This window comes from Taudactylus pleione, unplaced genomic scaffold (assembly GCF_031769625.1).
Source record: "Taudactylus pleione unplaced genomic scaffold, aTauple2 ptg000046l, whole genome shotgun sequence".
Classification (NCBI taxonomy): domain Eukaryota; kingdom Metazoa; phylum Chordata; class Amphibia; order Anura; family Myobatrachidae; genus Taudactylus; species Taudactylus pleione.
Window position 1 is genome coordinate 8,162,087 of NW_028284448.1, and position 26,227 is coordinate 8,188,313.

The following is a 26,227-nucleotide window of genomic DNA, read 5'->3' on the forward strand; positions in this document are numbered from 1 at the left end:
GTCGTGCTGTCACTAACCATCGACAGCACGCCCCCTTTGGTACGAGACCCGGAGCAACGGCTTGCCCGAGCGGGTCTGAATCAGGCCCACGGTTACTTACACACATGCAATCGGACGATTGTTACATACTGCTCATGCGTGTATGCATTGCAATGTGCATGCGTGAACTGGCCACTGCGATCGGGGCTGTGATCACAGAGACTATGCAGACCCATGGCGGTGTGATTGACTGCATTTTTTTGGAACAGCAGTTGAATTGCCACATATGGGCTTATTAAATAACTTGGTGCATAAATGTAATATAACCCATAGGCAGATTATAGTTGTCATTTTCTTTGTAGTTTAGAGAAGTAATACAAAGATGTGATTTGATTTTTAAAGGTTATAGCCTGTATGTGCATATTACACCATGTCTGACATGGTCTAATCCACTGAGCACAAAATGCCTTGCTTCTGCTGTTCTGTAATACCCCTTTCATAGGGATGTAGTCAGAATGCTGGCGGCCGCCAGAATCCCTAACACGATGAAGGTGCCGGCGCTGCTATGCTGAAGAGGATACCGACGTCTGCATCCCGAAGGTAAGTATGTGGCTTGGGCTTAGTGTTAGCCCTGGAGGGGGGTTAGGTTTAGGGACCACAGGGAGGAGGTTAGGGTTAGACACCACCTCGGGAGGGTTAGTGTTAGGCTGCGGGAGGGGGGGGTTAGGCACCACAGGGGAGAGGTTAGTGTTAGGCACCACCAGGAGTTGGCTAGGGTTAGGCACCACCAGGGGAGGGTTAGGGGGGGGGGGGGAGAACAGGGGGAGGGTAAGTGTACTTACCAGCCCCTGTCGGGATTTTGCAGATCGGGATGCCGCTGTCTGTCTTTTTACTGTCGACATCCCGTCCGTCGGCCATCCGTACCCATTCCCTTTCACACTGCCAGCAATAACCCTGGTTACTTCATGTGAATGTGCAGCAACCCAGGTTATTGTGCAGTGTAATATTTCACATCGCAAACACGGGTCGGACCCTGGTTTTGAACCCGGGTCCGACCCAGATCAGGGCCTTTCACATCGCCTTAATAACCTGGGTTATTCCCAGGTTATTGCAGATTTGGTGCCTTTTAACTCAACCCGGGTTGCCCATGTTAAAACAGTGTGATGTAATTTTTAAAGGATTTTATTGGCTTACAATTATGATGACGTTTTCAGTAAAGAAAAAGGAGGGGCTGGGGGAATGCTTGCAGTGCAGCAGTCATGGCCGACAGAGCACATGTCACAGATGCAGCCAACATTTTGCTGATGTTACGATAAGTTATCACATCCTTGACAGTGCCAGTTATCTGTTTACATATTTCTTCCTCACCCCTGATCCGCAGCAACTCCATTACTTCTTCATCACTCCAGTTTGCCATGATTCCTCCAGTGAAAGTAAAGTGCAGTATAGTACACTGTGCTGTCTGTATATAGCTTATTATTAGCTGCCTTTTCCCCAAAGTGTGTAGTGCAGGGCAGTAATGTAAATACAGAGGCATGTGCTCTGTGTGCAGGCTGGTCAGCTGACTGGAAAAAGCCAATCAGCACTATTTTCTCAGACCCGGGTCGAATATCCCGGGTCTGTACCATTTAAGAGCCAAATAACCCGGGTCCGACCCGTGTTTAACCCTCCTTTTAACCCGGGTTGAAATACCGGGTCAGTCGACCCGAGTTATTAATTTTGGTGCATTTAAAAATCACGTCAACCCGGGAAGAACCTGGGTTATTTTGGCGATGTGAAAGGGGTATAAAAGGGCCCAGTTGAAATAACCCGGGTTGAGCGAGATGAAATTTCAACCCTGGTAATGAGCAGGGCTAACCACTGGTTCAACCCGTCTCACGGTGCAGTGTGAACGGGTAACCCAGATCCCATTCACAGCATAGGAAGATCCAGCGCTGGGAGATTGTCTCTGCTCCACGCACCGGCTCAGGCCGCCATTCTGAAAGAGGTCTCACCGGGTTGCGCCTGGGATGGACCCGTGTACAAAATCCTGGAGGGATCAGCCCACTCAGGGCTGGAGCAGTCAGACAGTCCAGGTGGGACTGCAATTGGAGACCAGTGTGTGAGGGGAAGCCACTGGTGGCTAGGAAGCCGGGGTTCAAACCTACAGGAGGTAGTGAGAACTCTAAACTTCTAAAAGACTGTGTTGAGAATGCAACTGTGAGGCTGTGGCAGCCAACCAGCTACAGACCAGGCCGAGTCTGTCAGGACAACTGATAATTGAGAAGCCAGAGTTTTATTGTAGTGTCAATGGACTGTTAATGTTGTCTTAAGGGTTGTTTTAACATGTAACTGCAAGTGACCTCAATTTGATAAAATATTTAATTATAGGACCCCTGTGTGACAGGCTACACTTTTCACTTGTGCATTGTCAGAAGTGATTTCAGCTTGCTACAATTACTTACTAACTATAGCTGGAGACACTGACAAATTCAGATGATCCCATTGTGGTCTGAATATTGTAGATTTGTAAGGTATCACTGTTATCTGCAGCGCCAGACAATAGGAAAGAACAGAACAAACATAAAACAGGGACATACAAGATAGAATAAATGCAGACATGAAAACAAAGGGTAGGGAGAGTCCAGTTTATGAGAGTGTTTACATTCTAATAGGAAGAGATGAAAGGAGATTCTGACTCTGAGGGTGCATTAGTTTGGGTGGTATAGGCAAAAATAGGGATTAGCTCTAATAAAGAGATGGGTTTCAGAGAGGTGCAGTCAGGTGGTTCCAGAGATGAGGTGAAACGGTGATTACCAGAGACGAAATGAGGCGCAGATCAGATGTACAAAGGGCAGGAGTAGGTAGTTTGAGAATAAATTTGCGATATGTGAAGTAGTGGTGGTGTTGAGGTCTTTGTAGGTAAAGGTGAGTAATTTTAATATTATTCTGGCAGACATCGGTAGCCAGTGTAAGGATATGTAAAAGGATGTGGAGCTGTTAGGTGGATATTCTTCCTGTGTCATTTAAAATGGATTGAAGCAGGGTTAGATGGGTGAGTGGAATGTCAGATAAGCAGAGGTGGCAATAGTCAGGACAGGAGATGATGACCGAGTATAAGAAGTTAGGTAGACTAACAGACCAATCTATATAATAAAACTCATCACTGATAAAAATTATGTCATTGTGGCGTTCGCATGCAGACTGGACTTAATGTGCACTGCATGTGACTGCACGCTAGCTTCCTTCAATCTGGACTCCCAAGTCCTGAACACAACCAGAGGAATAGTAGACAGCTGTGTACTGTCTTCGATGGGGTCCCCCATATCTGAAGCCAGGGAAAGGCTCCATTGTGTCCTCCACTGGAGCAGACACTGACAGAACTGAGTGTTGACTAACAGTGGGGGGCAGTTCGCACAGTGGCAAGAATGTTGATAAAAGCGAGCATCTGGGGGGTAGACGGCATGCTTCCTCAGGGCCAGGTGGTGTGGGGGAAAATACACAACCAGGCAACAAGTGAATGCATATTCTTAGTGACTGCTGGTTGTGGCATGTGTATTATCTGCACAATATTAAATACAGGTGGTATACTGTTTTCACCTTTTTCATAATAGGCAAATGCTTAATACTTTCTATAAAGCGTTGTTCACCAACTCCAGTCTTCAGGATCTCCTAGCAGTGCATGTTTCACAGATCTCCTAGCAGGTGCACAGGTATAATCATTACTGGCTGACACATTTTAAAAGATCCACATGTGGAGCTGATTATTTCAACTGTGATACTGAGGAGATCTGTAAAACATGCACTGTTAGGAGCTCCTGAGGACTGGAGTTGGCAAATACTGCTATAAAGGGATAAAACTGACATGATTATATCAATATTGAATAGTAAAATGATGTTTCTGAATGCAGTTTATTTCTTATTGCTAGGCTGCTATTTCCTCAAGTAGGAAGGTAATAATGTAATAATCATATTGCTTTGCAATAACCATTCTAAGAAATGTTGTATAAACAGTGCACTTGTTGTCATATAGATACATATTTATACAGCAGACCAGATAAAAATGCTAGGAATTGTCTTTTCTTTTCTTGACTTTGAAAATGTTCCCTGATATTGCACTGAAGTGATGGATTAAGACAGACATAATGAAAGGATAATGATTATTATAGCACAGTCACCCATCAAAGATAGTGTAGGAGATTATGACAAATACATTCATCCAAGGAGAAGCGCAAGCATAGAGAGAATAGGTTCTGCAATTTGTGTAAGATATTATAAGATATTTATGAATTCACTTGTCTTATTAGCTATATAACTTGTCCTTTCTTTCTTCTTTCACCAGAATTCAATTCGACATAATTTGTCTCTACACAGCAGATTTATTCGAGTTCAAAATGAGGGCACTGGAAAAAGCTCTTGGTGGATGATCAATCCAGATGGTGGAAAAGGTGGAAAGGCACCCAGAAGACGTGCTGTGTCAATGGACAACAGCAACAAATACACTAAGAGCCGAGGTAGAGCAGCAAAGAAAAAAGCATCAATGCAGGTGGCACAGGATGCTGCAGATGATAGCCCTTCACAACTTAAGTGGCCAGGAAGCCCTACATCGCGCAGCAGTGATGAATTAGATGCCTGGACAGATTTTCGCTCTCGTACAAACTCTAACGCCAGCACGATAAGTGGTCGTTTATCTCCAATTCCGGCTACCACTGAGCTGGATGATGTTCAGGATGACGACTCGCCTATATCTCCTATGTTGTACAGTCCTGGCAGTATGTCTCCTTCCTTAAGTAAACCATCCACAGTGGAATTGCCAAGGATAACCGATATGGCTGGAACAATGAACTTGAATGATGGTCTCACAGAAAATCTTATGGATGATTTGTTGGATGACATTTCCCTCACTCCTTCTCAGCAGTCATCTCCTACTGTGGGAATGCAGAGAAGTTCCAGCTTTACATATGGCACTAAGGGCTCAAGCCTCACCTCGCCATCCAGTAGCTTCAACAACACTAGTGGCTTCAATTTTCCATTGACCTCTTTGCGTCAGTCTCCAATGCAAACCATTCAAGAGAACAAGCAAGCAACATTTTCTTCCTTAAATCATTACAGCAACCAGTCTCTGCAGGACCTGCTTGCCACTGACACACTTAGTCACAGTGATGTGTTAATGACTCAGTCTGATCCACTTATGTCTCAAGCCAGTACCGCAGTCACTGCTCAGAATTCCCGTAGAAATATAATTTTGAGGAATGATCCTATGATGTCTTTTGCAGCCCCGTCCAACCAAGGGGGAGGTCTGGTTAATCAAAACTTGCTCCACCACCAGCACCAGTCCCATAACACATTTCTTGGTGGCAGCCGTGCCTTGTCAAACAGCATAAACAACATTGGTTTAAACGACAGCAACAATTTGGACTCCTCTAAACACCAGCAACAGTCCTCAGTCACTCATTCTATGCAAGCCCTCTCAGACACGCTCTCAGGATCCTTGTACACCACCGGCATGAACCTTCCAGTGCATGAAAAGTTCCCAACAGATTTAGACTTGGAAATTTTTAATGGGAGCTTGGAATGTGATATGGAGACTATTATTCGGAATGAACTTATGGATGCAGATGGGTTGGATTTTAACTTTGATTCGCTCATCTCCGCTCAGAATGTCAGCCTAACTGTGGGAAGCTTCACAGGTGCTAAGCAGACATCATCACAAAGTTGGGTACCAGGTTGATAAGACACATGGAAGAGCCAACTTGCCAGGTTAGTTAATTTCAATAAAGGTAAATTGCACATACTTTGCCAAAAATGACGCTCTATATGGATGTGTCCTCACTGGACTTTGCTGTAGTCACGCCAAACAGCCCCTCTTGGCGAGCCTGGGCATTGCTAGTGCTGGGCATCTTTTTTTGCCGAAAATGCATCTCAGTCACCATGCAATGTGCCTAGGACGCATCAGCAGGCTGTGCTGATTAATTTGATATACGACAAAAGTATATCTGTGTGCAACGGAGTCTGTAAAAGGAGCTTGACATGGAAATAAGTTGTGACTTCTGTTTTGTAGCACTTCATATGCTGATTGAGAGACTCAGTCGCACACAGATATACAATGTTGCATATCAAATTAATCAGCAGAGGCCACTGGTGCCTCCTAGTCATATAACATTGCGACTTAGACTCATTTTCTTCAAAAAAATGCCCAACACTAGCAGAGTTGCACGGGACCTGGCAGCTCACTCACGCCAGACATGTCTCTCTGCATGGTGTATTGAGGCTAGATGGGCAAGGACACGTCTGTATTCTGCAGTTTGTCATGATAGTGGTACATATGTAGGTAGAGCTGGATTTATCATCTACTGATTGATTTGGCCAACCTCATGTAAATGAAATTTGAAATCATCCAGAATTAAAAATGTTTACAATTTGAAACCTTAAAATTCGGGTCATGCTTAAACAGGTATCTTTCTTTCTTCAGCTATTTAATTTAGTTTATTTGCAAACAGCTGTTTGTTAAGATGATTGCATTACTATTTTAGAAATAGAGACTTTGATTGTAGAAAGGCACCTACACGTCTAGTCGTCCATTTTAAGTGGGTATGTTTCTTTTTGATGGGGAGGTATTTTGTGTGGGGAGTTATTTCAAAATGATGTAACCTTAACAATATCATTATCTTTGTCTCTTGTATTGTACTGTATCACCCTTTGTGTAAAGAAAAATGTTCTTCCTTATATCACCTTTCAGTCATCTTTCCTTAAATTTATAAGTGTTTGCCATTGTTCTACTATTTGTTTTTTTACAAAAAATATTTGCCTGGTTAAAGAAGCAATCCTGTCAAAAAATGTGTGTTTTTGGCAACAGAAATCATGTCACTTTTTCAGGCTTGGTTTGTTTCTTTAGACTGCCATTAATGGTTGATCATTCAGATTTAGGTGCAATGTGTCTAAAAGAGCAACCACAGACACATGGCATGTTGTGAGCAGAGAGGTTTTGATTTTCCCCTCTCTGCTCTGTTTACACTAGTGGCGGGCAACAGGCAGCCTTGGGGGTATACAATTTAAGATTTACACACATCAGTCAATCTGTATTTTTTCCAAATCACTACCTATTTATTTTAACTTATTCTGGGGGTATTAACCATGTTATAAATGTTTGCATCATCTGCAAAAACACATATTCTCTAGACCACAAATAATCCCACTAATGAATACAGGGCCCAGGGTTGATCCCCAAGGTACTGCCCTGGACTGCATACCAGCTGTCTTTCAGACAAATGTTTACACACATCACTATATTTGAGTAAAATCCAAGGGTTTACAGTTTCTGAAATACTTTATTGTGGGATATAGTGTGAAATGAGTCTAAATAAGCTACATCCTCTGATCCATCCTGATATATCATTTTATTTAGAGTGAAAAAAATACTGTTGATTTATTCAACGTGATTTCCCAGCAACAAATATATGCTGCCTTTTGATCTCTTGACTCTAAATAGTAATTATTTTTGTGTAGTGGAATGACATTTGTTATTCTCCAATATCTTGGAATTGTACCTGTCATCAGCCATTGATTAAGTACTCCAGTAGACTTTACTTTTTAAGCAGAGCAACTGCTTTGTAAAGTCTGTATATTGGTGCATACACACAGTCATACACACGGTCAGATATGTCAGATGAACAATTTGAACGATTTTACCAAAGATTTGAACGATTTTAGACTGTATTAAAATGAATGGAATTGTCCAAATCTGACTGCAAGCACATCAGATGTCAGATATTGTTATCTGACAAGCGGGAACGCTCATCGTTGCAGGCTCACATGTCAGATTTTCTTTCAGATATGAACGTTTGAACGATTTTTTAAATCATATGTCATCATAGAGCGTTTTATGTTAAATATATTGTGAGCATTTTTGTGTTTTTTAGCTTTTAATGTCCTCACTTATTGTTTCCTGTTCCATTATACTTTAAAATGGAAAGGGGTTAGGGGTTTTGCAACTATAACATTGCTAATTTCTTTACCAATTTTCTATGTACACGTAATACAGCATTTAGTCCATAAACTCCTGCCACCTTTGCTGAGTGGTAGGGGTTCGGGGATCATAGTTAGTCCTATGGCTAGTCCCTTATGCCTTGTCCCTAGTCCCTTGCCAACGTTATGGAATGTGATTATCGTGAGTACTCATCAAAAATACAGCATACTTCCCACAACTAAACACCTGAACAATGATGAATGCTACATACATTCCTATAGAGCAGAGGTTCCCAACCGGTCCAGGTTTTAAGGATAGCCATATTTTTGTGCACAGGTGACTTCATTAGGTTCTGTTATTTTGCTTTAACTCATCTGTGCTCAATCATGGAGATCCTTAAAACCTGGACAGCCTTGACGGCCTTGAGGACAGAGGTTGGTAAACACTGTTATAGAGAATGTATAATAGAAAACCATTAAAAATACGATAGAACTTTAGGGTCTATTTTCCACATAAAACCCCTTAAGATGAGAAAAACTTCACAAAAGTGCAGAGAGAGCGCTTTTAAAATCAGATGTACGCCCTACTCATCAGTGTGGGATCAACGTTGTAGTAGAACCTTAATGAAGCACTGGGCAAGTGCATTTTATAGATAGAGATTCAGAGATATCTATAGATAGCGATAGTGGCAAACTATAGCACATACCAAATGTTTGGAATAGACCATTATTATAAGATAAGTGTTTTTTTTGAGTGTCATCTTGTTAGTTTTCGATAGAGTGATGACACATACATGGCACATATATGGGAGTATCGTTTTACAGCCAAAATGGTTTGTTTAATCTCCTATCCAAATGTGAAAACCCATAGTCCCGAATATGACAAAGTAGCCTTTCAAAGTGGAACCCAAATAACATACTACAGTCAGTTATATTGCATATTTGTCCATGATTGGATGCATTTTGAGCATGGCAGTTCTATACAAAACTATTGATTGCTCCTGTATTTAATGTCTCGCCTCTCCAAAAATAGCTTGTTTATGTAAGGATTCCACAATTTGTGAACATATCTAGGATAAAAAAATAAAAATCTCAACCACCTGCACTAAGTAGACAAGAAGCTTTCAGCGTCTGTACACAATGTAATCATAGGGGGCAATTCAATTCAGCGAGATGTTGAATAGCCCTGGGAAGGAGTTCCCGGAGCTATTCAATTGACCGTCCTGTTAAGTCAGACTTGAACCACTTAAGTTGGGGAATGCCGGTTACTGCGCCTTAAGCTGGGTGTTTGGTCGTGGTAACCGGAGCTCTCCAATTAAAGTGCCAGCCCTAAGGCTGTTAACTCTGCGCTAACCTGAAAAACAGCATCGTGGCTGGCACTTAAGCCTGATTTCCTGTAGTCTGAAATCCTGTAGTATGACTTAACAGCGCAGTCAATTGATTAGCTTCAGGAACTCCTGAAAACATGAAACTGAGTCCTGCCTTAAAGAGACAGGACCACACCTGTCGTTTATTTAAATTTTGTGGTCACACTTGCTAGGGCACCCTGTTTTTCAAATGTAAGACAAACTTTTTTCTTTTTCCAGGTGCTTATTAACTGATAGCCCTGGGTGTGGTCCTGTCTCTTTAAGGCAGGACCCAGTTTCATGTTTAAAATGTATGCAAGCTTGAGCCCAAGATGGCAGATCAAGTTCATTTATCTGAGAACCATTGTAGGGACTGGCTAGATGGGAATGACCGTGAAGTGGTGGGCAGCTTAACAAATTATTGCAATATTTTGGAAACAACATTCCCTATGTTCAAAGGAGTTGCAGTTTCAAAAGCATGTGAGTGCCGAGATTGTATGATATTTTTTATGTAGATGGTGTGGTCACATACCAAGGGCACCCCAGATGGATGAGTGCCGTGGATTGAGCCTGTTGGAGCTATATATATATATAGATATAGATATCTCTCTCTCTCTCTCTCTCTCTCTCTCTCATAGATAGATTCTTTTTTTGTGTATTTACAAAGCCCGATCACTGTGTCCAGCAGTGATCGGGCCAGGGGCGGAGTTGCTCGGGGACAGGTAACTGGCCTGGGGAGGAGTGAGTGGGCTGCTGCCGGATACGCTGTGCGGGGACAGAGTAGTAGCCGCCGCCGATGCGGCTGCTGCTTCTGGCATTTTCTTACAGGCGGACGTGGTGAGTGAGCTGCCGGCGCCCTGGGGACAGAGCAGCAGCCGCGGCTGACAGGAGCCGCAGCTGCTGCTTCTGTAGCTCTGATGTCGCCGGCAGCCAGCGCCGGTGATGAAACTGGTAGGAGAGCCGCCGGCTCCCCGACAACAGAGCGGCAGCCGCGGCTGACAGAAGCCGCAGCTGCTGCTTCTGTAGTTATGCCACCGGCAGCCAGCCGGTGACATAAATGCATTTTTAGCTATCAAAACAAATGTTAATAAACTTTTCTTTTGCTCATGACCGGGTTGGGTGTAAGCAGGGCCGGCACGATACAGTCAGCCAGCCCTGCACAGCAGGGAGGCGCAATGCTGTAGAGGCACCGCCGCCTTCTCCATTTGCCCGGTGCCCACTGAGATTTTGTTATCAGCGTGCGCCTGGCTGCTCCCTTCCTGCAGCCGCACGCTGGAGCTCATACTTCATGAGCCGGAAAGTGAAGGGAGAAACATCATGAAGTCTCTCCCATAAGTGCAGAGAGTGAGGAGCTGTTCGACAACCGGGGTGCAGGAGTGGGGCTTTAGATAAGTACAATGTTGTGTTGGATGTCTTTGTCATTATGTGTAAAGGGCACTACTACTGTGGGCATTGCGAGTCATTGGCACTACTACTGTGGGCATTGCGAATCAGGGGCACTATGTGCGGTGTAATGCGTATCAGGGAAAATACGTGCAGCGCAATGTGAGTCGGGGGCACTACGTGTGCCGTAATATGAATTGGGAGTACTATTGTGTGACCATGCCCCTTTTTTAAGGCGCACGCTGTCCCTTTATTAAAAATAGGGAGAGGGCAAATTTATAGTTTGCTGGGGGGCACCTAGCACCAGCTCTGGGTGTAAGTATAGCTGGGTGCAATTACACCTGATGTAAACCTGGCTCATATGCTACTGGTGCAGAGCTGGATGAATCATGTATTGTCTCCGACTCCTTAGATATGCGCAAAATAAGTTTTGTTTTTTTTTTTTCACATCAGCTCCACATCAGCCCCATAGAACATATAGTTCAGACTTTAGAATACAATAGGAAAAATCCCTGCTTGAAGAGCCTACACTGTAATTTGAGGAATAGGCCCCACCTTTTGGCTTAATAAGCCTTCCAGTTTGGTGCCAAATTCAGAATTCCTCTAGCAAACAAGTAGTCTTGACTTTAAAAAAAAAAGTCTTATATTATTCAAAACAAAGGAGACCTAAAAATTCCAGCCTAGCTAGGACTAATAGCTTTTTGTAACATTTATTTTTCTGTAGTCTTGACAGTTTAATGGGAACAATGTGCTTTGGCTTATACCTTGCAGGTTTGATCAAGTTATTGTCGTCATGGAAAACTGTTGAACAAGCCATGATTACCAATTAGCCATTTTAGACAAATGTGTGCTATGTAGTATATTTTTCTGATTGTTCACACTGGCCTTTTTTAAAATTATTTTGGTATAATTTTTCATTCTTAAAATTAGTTCCAGAGGCAGGAGGAAATTGGTGAAATCATTTCAGAAATATTAAAATAACTGTCTGAAGACTTGTCCCGAGTATGGAAGCTACTATATACTGATCAATAATAATAACATTATATCCATTAACAATTGGAGTGCAAAACATTGATTATATTGTTATAATGGCACCTGTCAAGCTGTGGGTTATATTAGGCAGCAAGTGAACAGTCCGTTCTTAAGGTTGATGTGTTGTTGCTCAGAGCTTTATGCTTGCCCAAGTGCCAAATTGTGATGTCTAGGTGACTAGGTCAGAGCAGCTATAAAACTGCAGATCATGTGGGGTGTTCCCAGTATGTAGTGGTTAGTGCCTACAAAAAGTGGTCCAAGGAAGGGCAAACCAGTGAAATGGCGACAGGGCAATAGGTGCCCAAGACTCGATGCGCTTGGGGAGCGAAGGCTAGCCCGTCTGGTCCTATCCCATACTGTAGCACAAAGTGCTGAAATAGTTAATGCTGGCCATGATATAAAGGTGTCAGAACATTGTGCATTGCAGCGTAGTTGCAGCCCGGTCAGAATACCCATGCTAACCGCTGTCCACCACTGGAGAGCGCCCTACCTTTCCCTAGTAAGCTCCATGTGTATTGGGAATTAAGACATTACCACCAGGATGTGAAACTTGTAATACGCTTCTTCAGACACTCCCCTTAATGGTGCAGCAGCGGGGCTTGAGCAGTTGGTGTACAAGGTGTGCTTGCCGATCCCCTGGGCCAGATAGTAAATGTGGGAACCGAATCGCTGTAAGGCAGGTGCTCTAATAGAATCTCTCCACGTGTTACCATCTCCCCCAATGGTACTGTTACACAGAGCACTGAGAGCGGGCAGTGTGACATTAATGAGAATGGACTTGATGGTCACTGAGTCAGAGATCAAACATCAGGCTGTCCAGCACATTCATCAACATTTTGTGAAGAAATCTAATCAGCGTTCACTTTACCTATTGAACTCATTGAGTCTTTTTCAATTGGCCAGTTTCGGGGGATAGGAGTGTAGTTCATCCGCTTAATTGCGAACCAAGTAGTTTACTAATTACAATAATTTTATGAAATCTTTTAAAAAATATATATATGTGTGTGTGTGTGTATATATGTGTGTGTGTGTGTGTGTGTGTGTGTGTGTATATATATATATATATATATATATATATATATATATACACACAGTCAAATGACCACCTCCTACATTTGACATCGGCAGCTAGTAGCCCATGAAGTACGTCATGTGCCGTGCGCTTGGTTGGTTGGTATATAAGGTGTGCGATAGGCCATCTACTCGCATAAAACTTGTTGCTGTCATGGGTAAAAGGGGTGATTGATCCTAGTTGCAAAAAAAGATGATTATTGGCTTTCAGGCCAAGGGTGGCAGTATTTCCGCTGATAGGCACAGGGTTGCCTTCTCCGATGATTCACGTTTTCTGTTTTATCGAACGGATGGTCGTTGGAATGTCAGGTGAAAAACATCGGAAAACAAACACCCTGCAACCATTGCTGGAAGAACACAAACTGGTGGTGGCAGTGTTATGGTGTGGGGAATGTTTTCATGGCATTCTCTGGGCCCACTCATCCATGTGGAAGGCACCCTCAACCGAATTGGTTAAGAATCCATCCTTGCAGAGCATGTACACCCATACATGCTGATTGTCTTTTCTGAGGCGGATGGGATCTTCCAGCAAGACAATGCGACATGTCACACGTCTAGAAATGTCCGACAGTGGTTGGACGAGCACGACCAAAACTTCCAAGTACTTCCCTGGCCCCCTAATTTCCCGGACTTGAACCCAATTGAGCATCTGTGAGACGACCTTGATCGTTGTATGCTCTGTGGATACTCCACCTCGCACCCTCCAGCAGCTGTGGGATGCACTAACAAATGTAGCCAACATATAATTTCAGCAGGAAAAATGTTGATACAAAGACAGGTCCAGACTTTCAAGTGCTATAGAATATAATAAATTAGAATTAAAGTGTTCATTATTAAACCTTTAAAAAGAAACCTAAATAAGAATCTGCATTCAGACCATAGGGTGAAATCTTTTCATCTTGTATATCCATTAAGTTTCTGTGCTTGAAATCTTTTCCATAAAGTCTCCACCCCTCCTGTTTTGTTCTACATTTTCAATGGCCAGAAACCTTAGTCCCTCTGGGTTTCTTTCATGGTGTAGTAAAAAATGGTCAGAAACACTGGGGGCGATTCCATTGTTTTATCGTGCAACTTAACTAATGGGCGCCCAATGGAGCACTTCAATTGTTGTTCTGTTCGGGCGCCCATTCCGTTTTGTGCGCTCAACCTCACCGGTTTCGCTGTGCAATGCACTTTGGGAGCCCAAAGTGCCTACTCTCACACATTTCACAAATGTCTACCCGCTGCACGGCCGCCCAAATTGAATTGCTTCGTTGGAATTGCCCCCAGTGTGTCTTTAAGTAATGTATGTGCGTGTGTTCACCAATTCTCATTTTAAGTTTTCTGTTTTGAATGGCCTTGATATTGCAGGGTACCAGGACACTCTAGAACAGTGTTTCCCAACCTCGGTCCTCAGGGCCCACTAACAGTCCTGGTTTTAGTGATATCCATGCTTCAGCACAGATGGTTAAATTAAAATAACTGAGGTACTAATTTAGACACCTATGCTAAAGTATGGCTATCCTTAAAACCTGGACTGTTAGTGTGCCTTGAGGACGTGGTTGGGAACCCCTGCTCTAGAAGGTAAATGACTCCTTCAGTATTGCAACTTAGATGTTTTTGTTTTGTTTTATTATTTTATACTCGATGCCTCTTTTTTTTATTTTAATTTTTTTTTATTATTGAAATGGTATACAGATTTAGTGATGGTAATCTCCAGATTTTTACATCCTATACAGTTACAGCATACAAATGAGTGCATATACAGTGCCTTGCAAAAGTATTCACTCCCCCTTTGCATTTTTCATGTTTTGTTGCCTCACAACCTGGAATTAAAATTGATTGTTTGAAGGTGTGCATCATTTCATTCACAGAACATGCCTACAACTGTGAAGTTGTGTGTTTTTTTTATATTGTGAATCAAACAACATTTAGGATAACATAATAGAAATCTTCAACGTGCATAACTATTCACCCCCCTAAAGTCAGTACTTTGTCGAGCCACCTTTTGCGGCAATTACAGCTGCAAGTCGCTTTGGATAAGTCTCTATGAGCTTGCCACATCTTGCCCCTGGGATTTTTGACCATTCCTAAAGGGAAAACTGCTCCAGCTCCTTTATGTTGGATGGTTTCCACTTGTGAACAGCAATCTTCAAGTCTGACCACAGATTCTCAATTGGATTGAGATCTGGGCTTTGACTAGGCCATTCCAACACATTTAAATATTTCCCCTTAATCTACTCGAGAGTTGCTTTAGCAGTATGCTTCGGGTCATTGTCCTGCTGGAAGGTGAACCTCCGTCCCAGTCTCAAATCACAGGCAGACTGAAACTGGTTTTGCGCAAGAATATCCTTGTATTTAGCACCATCCACCTTTCCCTCGACTCGAATCAGTTTCCCAGTCTCTGCTGCTGAAAAACATCCCCACAGCATGATGCTGCCACCACCATGTTTCACTGTGGGGTTGGTGTTCTTGGGGTGTTAGGATGTGTTGGGTTTGCACCAGACAGAGTTTTCCTTGGTGGCCGAAAAGTGAAATTTTAGTCTCATCTGACCAGAGCACCTTCCTCCATACATTTGGGGAGTCGCCAACATGCCTTTTGGCAAACTCAAATCGTGTCGTCTTATTTTTATCACTAAGTAATGGATTTTTTCTGGCCACTCTTCCATAAAGCCCAGCTCTATGGAGTGTACGGCTTATTGTGGTCACATGCACAGATACACCAGTCTCTGCTGTTGAACTCTGCAGCTCCTTCAGGGTTAGCTTTGGTTTCTGTGCTGCCTCTCTGATGCCCTCCTTGCCCGGTCTGTGAGTTTTGGTGGGCGGCTCTCTCTTGGCAGGCTTGTTGTGGTACCATGTTCTTTCCATTTGATGATGATGGATTTGATCGTGCTTCGGGGGATCATCAAAGATATGGATATTGTTTTTTATAACCCAACTCAGAATTGTACTTTTCAACATCTTTGTCCCTGACTTGTTTGGAGAGCTCCTTGGTCTTCATGGTGTGATGCTTAGTGGTGTTGCAGCCTCTGGGGCCTTTCAGAAAAGGTGTGTTTATACTGACAGATCATGTGACACTTAGATTTCACACAGGTGGACTTAATTTAACTAATTATGTGACTTCTGAAGGTAATTGGTTGCACCAGAACTTTTGAGGGGCTTCATAGCAGAGGGGGTGATTACATATGCACATGGCAATTTTCAGAATTTTATTTATAAAGATTTTTTTTAATATATTTTTCTCATTTCACTTCACCAAATTAACTATTTTGTGCAGATCCATCACATAAAATTCAGATAAAAAAAATAAATTAAGGTTGTAATGTAACAAAAAAGGGAAAAAGCCAAGGGGGTGAATACTTTTGCAAGGCACTGTAGACTACCCATCACGTTTATCTGTTTATAATAGTTCTCCTCGTGTCAAAAATAATTGTGATCCAAGATGTATTCTATATTACTCATGATGAAGTTTAGAGGAGTCGATTCCCACCCATTTATGCAAATTTGTTTGTCGCCAAGTGGGAAGAAGACAATATCTGGGAGAATAATCCATTCAGAAAAGATCTTTTATATATTGGATTTGATTCATAGATGACATCTATTTTGCCTGGGATGATGACTGCTCAGCCAGTCCTGGTTCCTAAAATGACGGGGAACAAAACGAGTAGGGTTCCCTGTAATTTATGAAACAGCACCTGGCTGCAGTGTCCGGTGCTGGTTTTAAACATAGGGCGACCCCTACGCATTTTTTCCCCCTATATTTAAAACCAGCACTGGCTCTGCAGCCAGGTGCTGGTTCCTAAATTACGGGGGAACCCTACTCTTATTTTTATTTTTCCCCGTAATTTTAGGAACAAGGACTGCCTGAGCAGTCCGGGGCTGGATATGCTTTTGGGGGGGACCCTACGTAATTTTTAAAAAAAGATGTAACCCTTGATTAACAGGTATTAACACTGATATGCACAGGCTGCTTGCTCGGGAGAGTTTTGCAGAGAGAAAACACTGCAATCTCTGGTGAGTAATCTCATCTAAACTTGCTACTCTGGGGAGAAATCTATCTGCTTCACCATCGGCCAACTCACTTTCAGCTAAACTCACTTCTTAGTAAATTTGCGAGTTTGAAAAACGGGAAAGTTTCGGCAATGCAAATCAAGTTTAAAGAAAAAACAAACTCGATCAGACTCTATTCTTAGTAAATTTACCCCCTAAAGTTCAATTGTTGAACAAATGATGATCAGGAAAGTTGCTCTGCTGTGTCTGAATGATACCAGACATTCTAGACCGCAACAGAGAACTCCTTTTTTTTTTTTCTCTCCATTTCTGTGACTCAGATATATATTATTTTGTCATGGCAACAGTTCTGGGCACTCTTGCTATGAATTAGTTAAACATACACACAGGGGCATGTTCATTAATTAGCCACAATGTTCCAATAACATTCTGTAGTATTTTAGTGATGTAAAAAATTGCTTTCTTTTGCTTGTGAGAAATAATCGGTTTTGCCAACCATAATCCTAAGAAGATTTTCATTCACTAGAATAGACACAGTTGTATATGCAAGGTTGCAAGTGGGCACCAGTAGCGCATGTGTTGAGCGTGCACCAGTCTTTATACCAGTCATGCATATAGCCATTTGTTTTGTTAGCAAAATATGCCTTCAGTAATAGCCACTACTTACATTTTAAAAACTTCTAATACATCAGAAACAAAACTGTCAGGAAAATAAAAAAAATAAGCAAACAAAAGCATATATACGTTTGAGCATCGAAGGAAGCATCAATCGGCTTCACCCATGCATTCACAGACAGCTGCCGATTTATCATCACTATATGCACCTGGCCATTATATGGCCTGACCTGCATGTGTTCGCTTTTGTAAAAACATGCCCTTACTGTACGCATATTCGTACTGTGCATGCACACAAGAGTCTTTAGTTTATATCCGCATACAAATTCTGGCACATCGCTTAGAAAGGCAGCATAGGGCAGCAAGAGGGCATACAAGTGAAGTCGTGGTGTTTTTATGCAAATGTGGCTCATGCAGAGCGCAGCACAGATGTATATGAGCTTGTCAGGAGCGGTCTATCATGCATGGATTTGTCCCCTGGTGCAGATTTTGGTATGATCATGACTGGCTGGCTGAGTGCATCATGATCTCTCCCACTGATGCAATGTATGTATTTGAACTTTACTACTATTTTCTTGTACTAGTAAAGGAACCAGGTGCATTTTTAAGAGAGGAGAGCCCCCTCCTCTCTCCAGCGGTGCGGCCGCGGATGCAGCAGATTCTGGCTAAGTGCCCGCGCCGTTTTCCCGGGGACAGGAGTACGAGTCACCGGGAAAATGGTCGCCGCCATTTTTCCCAGTGATTTTTACAGGCCCGATGCTGTGAAGCAGCACTCTGGAGACAAAGGGTAAGTATAAAGACTATAATGGGAGCAGGGTGTGCACTGCACACCCTGCTCCCATTATAGATACGCCCCTGAAAGGAACAATCAGTCTGCCCCGTCTATGCTCTTTTCTGTCCCACCCCCTTTGTCTGCTGCTCCTCTGTACTACCCGTACCCTCTCTACCTGTTCCTCCGCTCCCGCTCTGTCCTGCTCCACAACAATATCTGTCTGCTGCTCTGTTCCTCTGTTTCCCTACCCCTGCCCCTCAAATCTGCTCCAACCTGACACCTCCATTCTGCGGCTTCATGCTTTCCTCCCAGCGGGTCCGCTAACTCTCCTGCCAGGGTCTGTCCTGTCTCCCCTAGCTGTGGGAGCCATTATGGGGGTTGAAAGAGAGCTGTGCCCCGGATCCCACTGCTCATGCATGTAAGATATGGGACAGGCATTAGAGAATTCTTATATAGATATGCGGCTGTTTTGTTTTCTTTCTTTTGTAATTGCAACTTTAGTATCTATTAGTAACACTGTCCAGACACACACACTCTTGCGTACAATACTTCATTACAGAAATATGTTGCGTACAAATTGAGTACTGTAACTTCAGCATTTACTACCAACACCAGCAAGCATCACACCCCCTGGCATATTATGGTTTTCTTACATAAAGATGGTGCATACACTACCCGGTGTGTCATGGTACAAATCACTGCACACATAAAAAAACCTGGCACATTTTTAAATTATATGTTTAAAATACATTTTCTTGTGGAGATTGGACATGGTGACGGATGAGGAACAGAGCTGTCAAAAAAACGAAAGCAGTGTAAAAGCCTACCTAACACGCAAATAAATATAAATATAGATCTGACTACAGCTGGTTCTTCACATAATCATGTAATCCCATAATCCAGGTATGTCCCAAAAACAATAAAGTCTTGGCCAAATCTGCTCAAGATGACATGTGGCTACAATTTCAGTCAAACAGAAAGAATGTGGTCATTCAGTGGACTGGATGGATCTTTGAAAACCTTGTCAGTGTATTACTTTAATAACCTGGGAGAGGTGTTGATTAAAATGGAACTCTTGGATAGAAACATCCTTTCACAACTCAATGGTCAGTATCTTCATTGTCAGTGTTCCAATCTATACACATACTGTAGGAATTATTCTTCACACTAAACTCATTCTACCTGTTTTGTGATGTTTTTCCATGCCCAGTGTTGAAACAGTTAGAATAAAAGCAGCTCTCGGCTTATGTATCATTAGTGAGAATCTAGTAACGGACAAACAACACTGACTCAAACGGTGTAAAATATAATTGTTTTAATTTATTTATGTGATGGTAAATGCTGTTTGCATCTTTTTTAGTATTCAAACTTCTGTTTTATTGACTCAGTGTTACCATATCCCTAAAACTATTAATCATGTGTAATTTTCTATGAGTTCTGATTGGTGACTGGAGATATACAGATGGTAATCAAATAGTGTGCATCTAATAAGTGAGTCACTTCTCATCGATGCACCCATCGTGTGCATCACATCTAACCTATTGTAAGGAAACAAGACTTTAGTAAGATGAGATACAGGTCTGTACAATACTTTTATGGGTCACATTATTGTCACAGCGCAATGAGCATATGGGTTTATATATGCTGGATAGTTGGCCATGGTAGTCACTGGGACCTTCCTAACAAGTTGGTCATGAGCAAATAATAAGTATTGTAGGTTCTGTAACAGAGGGGCATTGTCTCTACTTTATCTCCCGCCAAGGCTTGATACATATCCCCCTCAATGAGACCAAAGTGGCAGTATATAGTGATCCATCTGCGGTAAAAACTGGCAACTGTTAATGGAGTTGGAAAATAACTGACGCAGGTGGTTACCGGTAGCCTTTCAGCCACAATAACCGAATGAGTTTGATTCCTTATTTGTGTGACCACATAGATCTATTGGGGAAGGACAAGGCTGGATTATGGCAGAGCAACAAAATTTACCCACTGCAGCTCGTTTCCACATGTGTGACAGCACAGCATGCAATGCATTAAGAGAGCCGTGCCAGCGCTGGGGGGAGGGGGAGATGTACTAAGCCTTGGAGAGAGATAAAGTGGAAACCGATCAGCTCCTAACGGTGTTTGCAAAATGACAGGAGTTGATTGGTAACTTAATCTCTCTCCGAGACTTAGTACATCTACCCTTGGGACTGCAGCCTCACCCCCTTTGCCACCTTAAAGGATAAAAAGTGATTGTGCCCTTCTACAGTAGTGTAGCTTGTGAAGGCAATGGAGAATTACACTGTTCAGGTGTAGAGAGCAGATCAGATGGCAGACTGATTATCAGTCACCCTCCAGCCAGCACCCATTGTGACTGGCTGGCAGGTCATGGTGTATTCCAACATGACTTGATCTGACTGCAGGCATTTTATTTTATTGGCACTGGGTCCCCAAAAACTTTAATCTAGACTTGTCAATGGGTCTTTAGGGGACAAATAATTAGATCCTGCACCGGAAAAAAAAACAATTTACAAACCAACAATAATCACAATAAATCAATAATAGAATATTCTATGGTGTTGGTGGTGCTCCCTGGGAAAAGTATAAATTATACTCTTAATTACCAGAAAACCTCTAGACTAAGGCTAGAGAAGAAATTCCCTTTCTGGGGAATTTCTTCTCTAGCCTTTGTCTAGAGGTTTTCTGATGGGTTTTTAAGACAATATGAGGCAACTGAGACAATATGGGCTCTAGGGGAACACAATATAGAGGCTGGCACATTTAAATCAGCCACTGTGGTGTCTGCCTGGTTCTTTTTTTACCTTATTTTTCTCCTCCTTTCTTGTGTGTGCCTTCACAAATTCATAGTAATACAAGTAGTAAGATAACTAAATATTTGCTTCTTTTTCTAAGAGGGCAGTGGTTTCAAAATTGGGTGCCGTGGCACTTGCAGGGGTGCCATGAGTTGGTGGTCCAGGACCAAATCAAATTAATTATGGTCAATATGATAGACAACCCCAATGACTGCCAATCTTAAAATATGTGGACAAAGAAGTGCCAATCCTGTCCACCACCACTAACATCAATTGAACCTGATGACAAATAAACACAATTCCCATTACATTTTTTGCTGAATATCTCAAAAAGAAACTTTTGGGGTGCCGTGAAAAATATACTGATACTGTAGGGGGCCATGATTCAAGAAAGTTTGAGAACCACTGAGTTGGGAGACACAGAATCCAACAGCCAAGATACAGGATTCATACGAACAGAAGCAGTTGCAATATATTTGAAGAGTTACAATATCATATAAATGCAACAGTAATATTTGTAGAAGCAAAGAATGGGGTTAAGGTTTGGGAGAGGTTAGATAACAGCAGTGTAAGAGAGGAAAGGCTTGAATGGGTGCTGTAGTATGTAGTAGAGCTATTTATTTTTAGTGGGGCCTTGTGCCTGTTTTGCGTTAAATAGTTTGTGGCATAATGTAATGGGGATCTCAGTGATGGGAATCTAGCTTATGATGGCGTGTAAGTATTTTGTAATTGTCTTTTGCTGGAAGAGCCTCAGAGCCAAACCCGGTTAAATGTTTTCTTCATTGTGGAAAATAAACATTTTTCAATGTTTAAATGTGCAGTTAAATTAAACAAATTACCCACTGAATCTTTCCGTATGCTAACCGAGGTATATGGGGCAGATTGTATGTCACGTGCACGTGTGTTTGAGTGGCACAATATATTTAGTGACTGTCGTGAGGATGTCGAAGATGATGAACATCCCGGAAGTCCTTGCACACCAAAAACAACTGAAAATATGAAAAAAATTGGAGAAAATAGTTTGAATTTACTGTCGACTCAGCATCTGAATAACAGAAATGGGAAACCTCAACAAAGAAACTGTTTTGCATCAAGATCTTAACATGATAAAAGTTTGTGCTAAGATGGTACCAAGGCTTTTCACTGCTGAGCAGAAAGAAAATCGAAATCAAATCTGTATAGACACTTTGGAACAAATTCAAGCTGACTCGCATTTTTTTAAATTCTTACCTGTGAAGAAACATGGATCTTCCAGTATGATCCTGAAACAAAAGCCAGCCCATGCACTGGAAAACACCATTATCACCAAGAATGAAGAAACATGGATCTTCCAGTACGATCCTGAAACAAAAGCCAGCCATGCACTGGAAAACACCATTATCACCAAGAATGAAGAAACATGGATCTTCCAGTACAATCCTGAGACAAAACGCCAGTCCATGCACTGGAAAACATCATTATCACAGAGAATGAAGAAACATGGATCTTCCAGTACGATCTTGAGACAAAACGCCAGCCCATGCACTGGAAAACACCATCATCACCAAGAATGAAGAAAACACGTCAAAGCAAATTCAAAGCCATGCTAATTGTTTTCTTTGATATCATCTGTGTTATTTTGGACGACTGGGTACCTGACGGCTCAACAGTGAATCAACAAAAATGTTCTAGCAAAAATCTTACTACAAAAATGTTTGCGTGAAAGAATCAGGAGGCGGCGGCCAGAGTTGTGGGAAAATGGTTTCTTCCTCTATCAGGACAATGCACCAGTTCACACAACTCTCTGTGAAGCAGTTTTTGACCAAGAAACAGATTATAGTGCTAAAACTAACTCCATACTCGCCCAACCTAGCACCGTGTGACCTCTTTCTTTTCCCTAAAGTCACATCTGTACTCAAGGGTACCCATTTTGCATCAATTACTGAGGTAAAAAAGAAAATGATAGAGCTGGTGACAGATAATGAGCTCCCAATAGAAAATAAGAATGCAGTGGTGTGTGGATGCAGAAGGGGAACAAAGTTAAAATGTACTTCATATAATTAAACCTAAATTATAGCATCAGTCTTGTTGTTTAATAGCCACACCTCGTAAACGGCTGGTATGAATCAAACTGCACAAACAGATAAATATAGCCTAATAACCGATACATGAATAATATCCAATGCCTAGATGGACGCTAATGCAACTTTCACGCAGATAGCGCAATTGTTTGCCATCTCGTATGCATATAAGCCGCTCTGCTCGTGCTAAGCGATCTCATTGCGGTTACAGACGCACAGAGGATCCCAACACAAAGTGACAGGTTGTTAATGTTTGGGGATGGTAACGGGGAGTGATCAGAAAAACGCAGACGTGCCTGTCCATTTAAATGCCGTTAAATGGGCGTGCATAAATTAGCCACTGCGAGTGCATGCGCAGCTCTGCGTGTTAGAAGAGCTCCCAAGGCTGCAGCAGGTCAGACTTGTCGCAAGGGTAAGATGGCCGTCTGATGTGCGTTGATGTTACCGATAGTTACGTTGGTATGCGTTGTCACAAGCAGGTAAGAAGGCAGCAGTGAGCATCTTTATGCTCGGGTGATCTTTGCTAACATTAGCATAGTTTCGCTGCTGCGTTGCGTATAAAATCGCAGCTGCGATCGCATTAGCGTCCATCTTTGAATCAGGCCCTGAATTAGATGGTTGCTGGGCACTCCTTTTGGAGCCCTAACATCATGTTCTGTTTGTAGTTTTAAAATGGCAGCTTAGATCTAAGAGGCCACTGTTCTAACTTATAAAACAGTGGGTGGTTGGTACTGTAAGTAGTTAAACTGAGAAATAATTGCTGACTAGAAAAGGACCGTCTGGATCCACCTTGCAGCGCAGGGCAAACCTATATCTTTATAGCACATTATATTGTGTGTGTTTGCTCACACTCTTCTATTTCTTCAGTGTGTCCTGCAGGATTGCTAATCAGATAAGCCTCTCTCCCTGTTGAAAATGTAGCTAAAGTAATAGCTTGGGGGGGCTGGGGGGTAGGAGGGGGTGGTTATGAGAGAGTCTATCAATTTACAGCTATAGGCCGCCCCCTGGAGGTTTACAGCTGTGAGGGTTAATTGTGTATATGTTTATTTTTTCTAACCAAATAATAATCTTCCTTGTGACTTTGTTTTAATACACTTCAAGTAGACTAAAATAATCAGGAAGAGACAATGTTATAAGACATGAAGCAGTAATAATGTATCTTTAGAGAACATGTTCAAAACCTGCGACATGAACAGTTTTATTCAGCAGAAGGTTTCCCTGCCCCGCACTTCCCATACATTTATTGCAGAATAACTATGCTGGCCTTCACATTGCATAAATCAGCATATGTAACTCCAAAAATGAAGTGGGAATTTGAGAGGGATCGGTATAAATACCCTAAACCTAACCCCACCTTCCCTGCAGCCTGACTCTACCCCCCTTCTTCCCCAGCCTAACCCTCCTGGGGGGTGCCTAACCCTAAGCCCCCCCCGGGAGCCCTAAAACCTAACCCCACCCCTTGCGGCTGTCTGTGCCCGGCTTACCTTCGTTCGGTATGCCAGGCGTCGGGCTCCCGGCGTAGGTCTAATGACAGGCGTCGGGATTTTGACGACTATCATTGTCCCTCTTTGTGAGTACTATCTAAAAGAGTACAGCAAATGGTATCAGAAACAGATGGAAACACCTCTATTTAGGTAACAGGCTTCCATATATGACCATCCCTTCCACTGTCCATCAGCAGGTTTGAAACCTCGCAGTGCAAGAGAACACACTTATTTATTGTTAGAGTTCTGATCAAAGTAAATCTAACACCACTGGTATTTGTGTGGCATATTCCTAAGCATACTGCAGGCATGTAAAGGTGCATGTGTCATTACCATTATTTCTAAGATTGCTTTCTAAAAAAAAAAAAGCAGTAGTGCTCCTTTTAGAGTTTTCAAATTGTAATAGTCTTTATAGTAGCTTTACCGTGCTGTCAGAATTTAATTGTGTTCCATTTTCGGACCTTTCTGGTTTACGTTACTGACGAGGATGTTTATCTGCAGAAAATACTGTGTGGGGAGATACCAAAATGCCAACACTGCAATTCTCCATTAAATTCACACCATATGTTGGAGATCATATAGCAAATGTAATCATAAATCAAACTTATATTCACAGTATATACACAAGTCTCTCTTCTGTGTGATTTCCATTTTCAGTTGTGGACATAAAAAAAGAACTGAGGATGTTGACAAAAATAATGCCCAGGCTATAGAGTAATGGAAATAATTTTGTGACTAAAGGTGCATACACACACAACGATTTTTTGAACGATTATCGTTTAACAATATCGTTTGAAAAAATCGTTCACTTTCTGAGTCAAACGATGAACGATTATTGTTCATGCGCGTTCACATTTGTAGTTTGTAGTTCAGTCAGATTTGTCAACTCAACGATTTTCATCAAGTTAATATGCAAAAATCGTTTGTAGTTCATAAAAATCGTTCATTACATTTAAATGAACATAGTAAATGAACAACTTTAGTAAACGATTTTAGTTCATTTTTTCAAGGTAGAAACTCGTTTACTAAAATCGTTCATTAACTCAATCGTTGTGTGTGTGTATGCAGCTTTAGACTTTGTTTAGTATTGCACCATCCTTTGTAATTTGAGAATTATAGACCAGAAAGCAGTGTTCTTAGATATATAACCTCAGATTTACACATGTCTACTTTTTCTTATTGTGTTCAAAGAGATCTGGTGAACATACCATTACCTGCCCAATCTTATTAGTATATGAGTATATAGCTAACCTACTACTGGATTTAAAGTTAGGCTTTTAGGCATGTAGCGGTCTTTTCCACATTGGGCGATGTTCTGTCGGATGATGGACTTTTCCCATTTTCATACCTACAGTCGGCTTAAGATATCCCGGGTCGGAATATCATTAACATAGTGACTTCAGATCTTCTTACCTACCCTCTTAAGAAAGTCAACCTTCCCAACTTATATACTAGCACAGTTTACCTCACCTAGTCACAAAGGGGGCTTTACATGGTGGTATCGTTCCCAAGTTCTGGAAGCATTTGCCTACCAAGCTATCTGTGATAGGTCTTTCTCTGATTTAATTTCTGAAGATGATTGGGCGATTATATTCTGTACTTGTTTTAAGGTGTCCTGCTGCATTAACCATACAAAAATGTTTTATAAACCAATTCATAGAGTATATCTTACCCCAGACAGACCACGTATGTTTCGTACACTTTCCTTGGGCCTCGAACCAAGACTGTATCCTGTTCCCTTTGTACCCCTTTTTCT

The 26,227-nt window shown here is 42.1% G+C and overlaps 1 protein-coding gene across 1 annotated transcript in view; it reads left to right on the top strand.

Annotated features, from left to right (window-relative positions):
• The window catches only part of FOXO3 (forkhead box O3), a 147,882-nt gene that overhangs the window by 110,226 nt on the left and 11,429 nt on the right, over nt 1-26,227 (top strand). The window contains exon 2 of the mRNA XM_088460455.1: nt 4,301-5,718. Within this exon, the coding sequence (XP_088316581.1) occupies nt 4,301-5,689 (1,389 nt within the window). The 3' untranslated portion in view covers nt 5,690-5,718. The remainder of the gene's footprint in view (nt 1-4,300; nt 5,719-26,227) is intronic.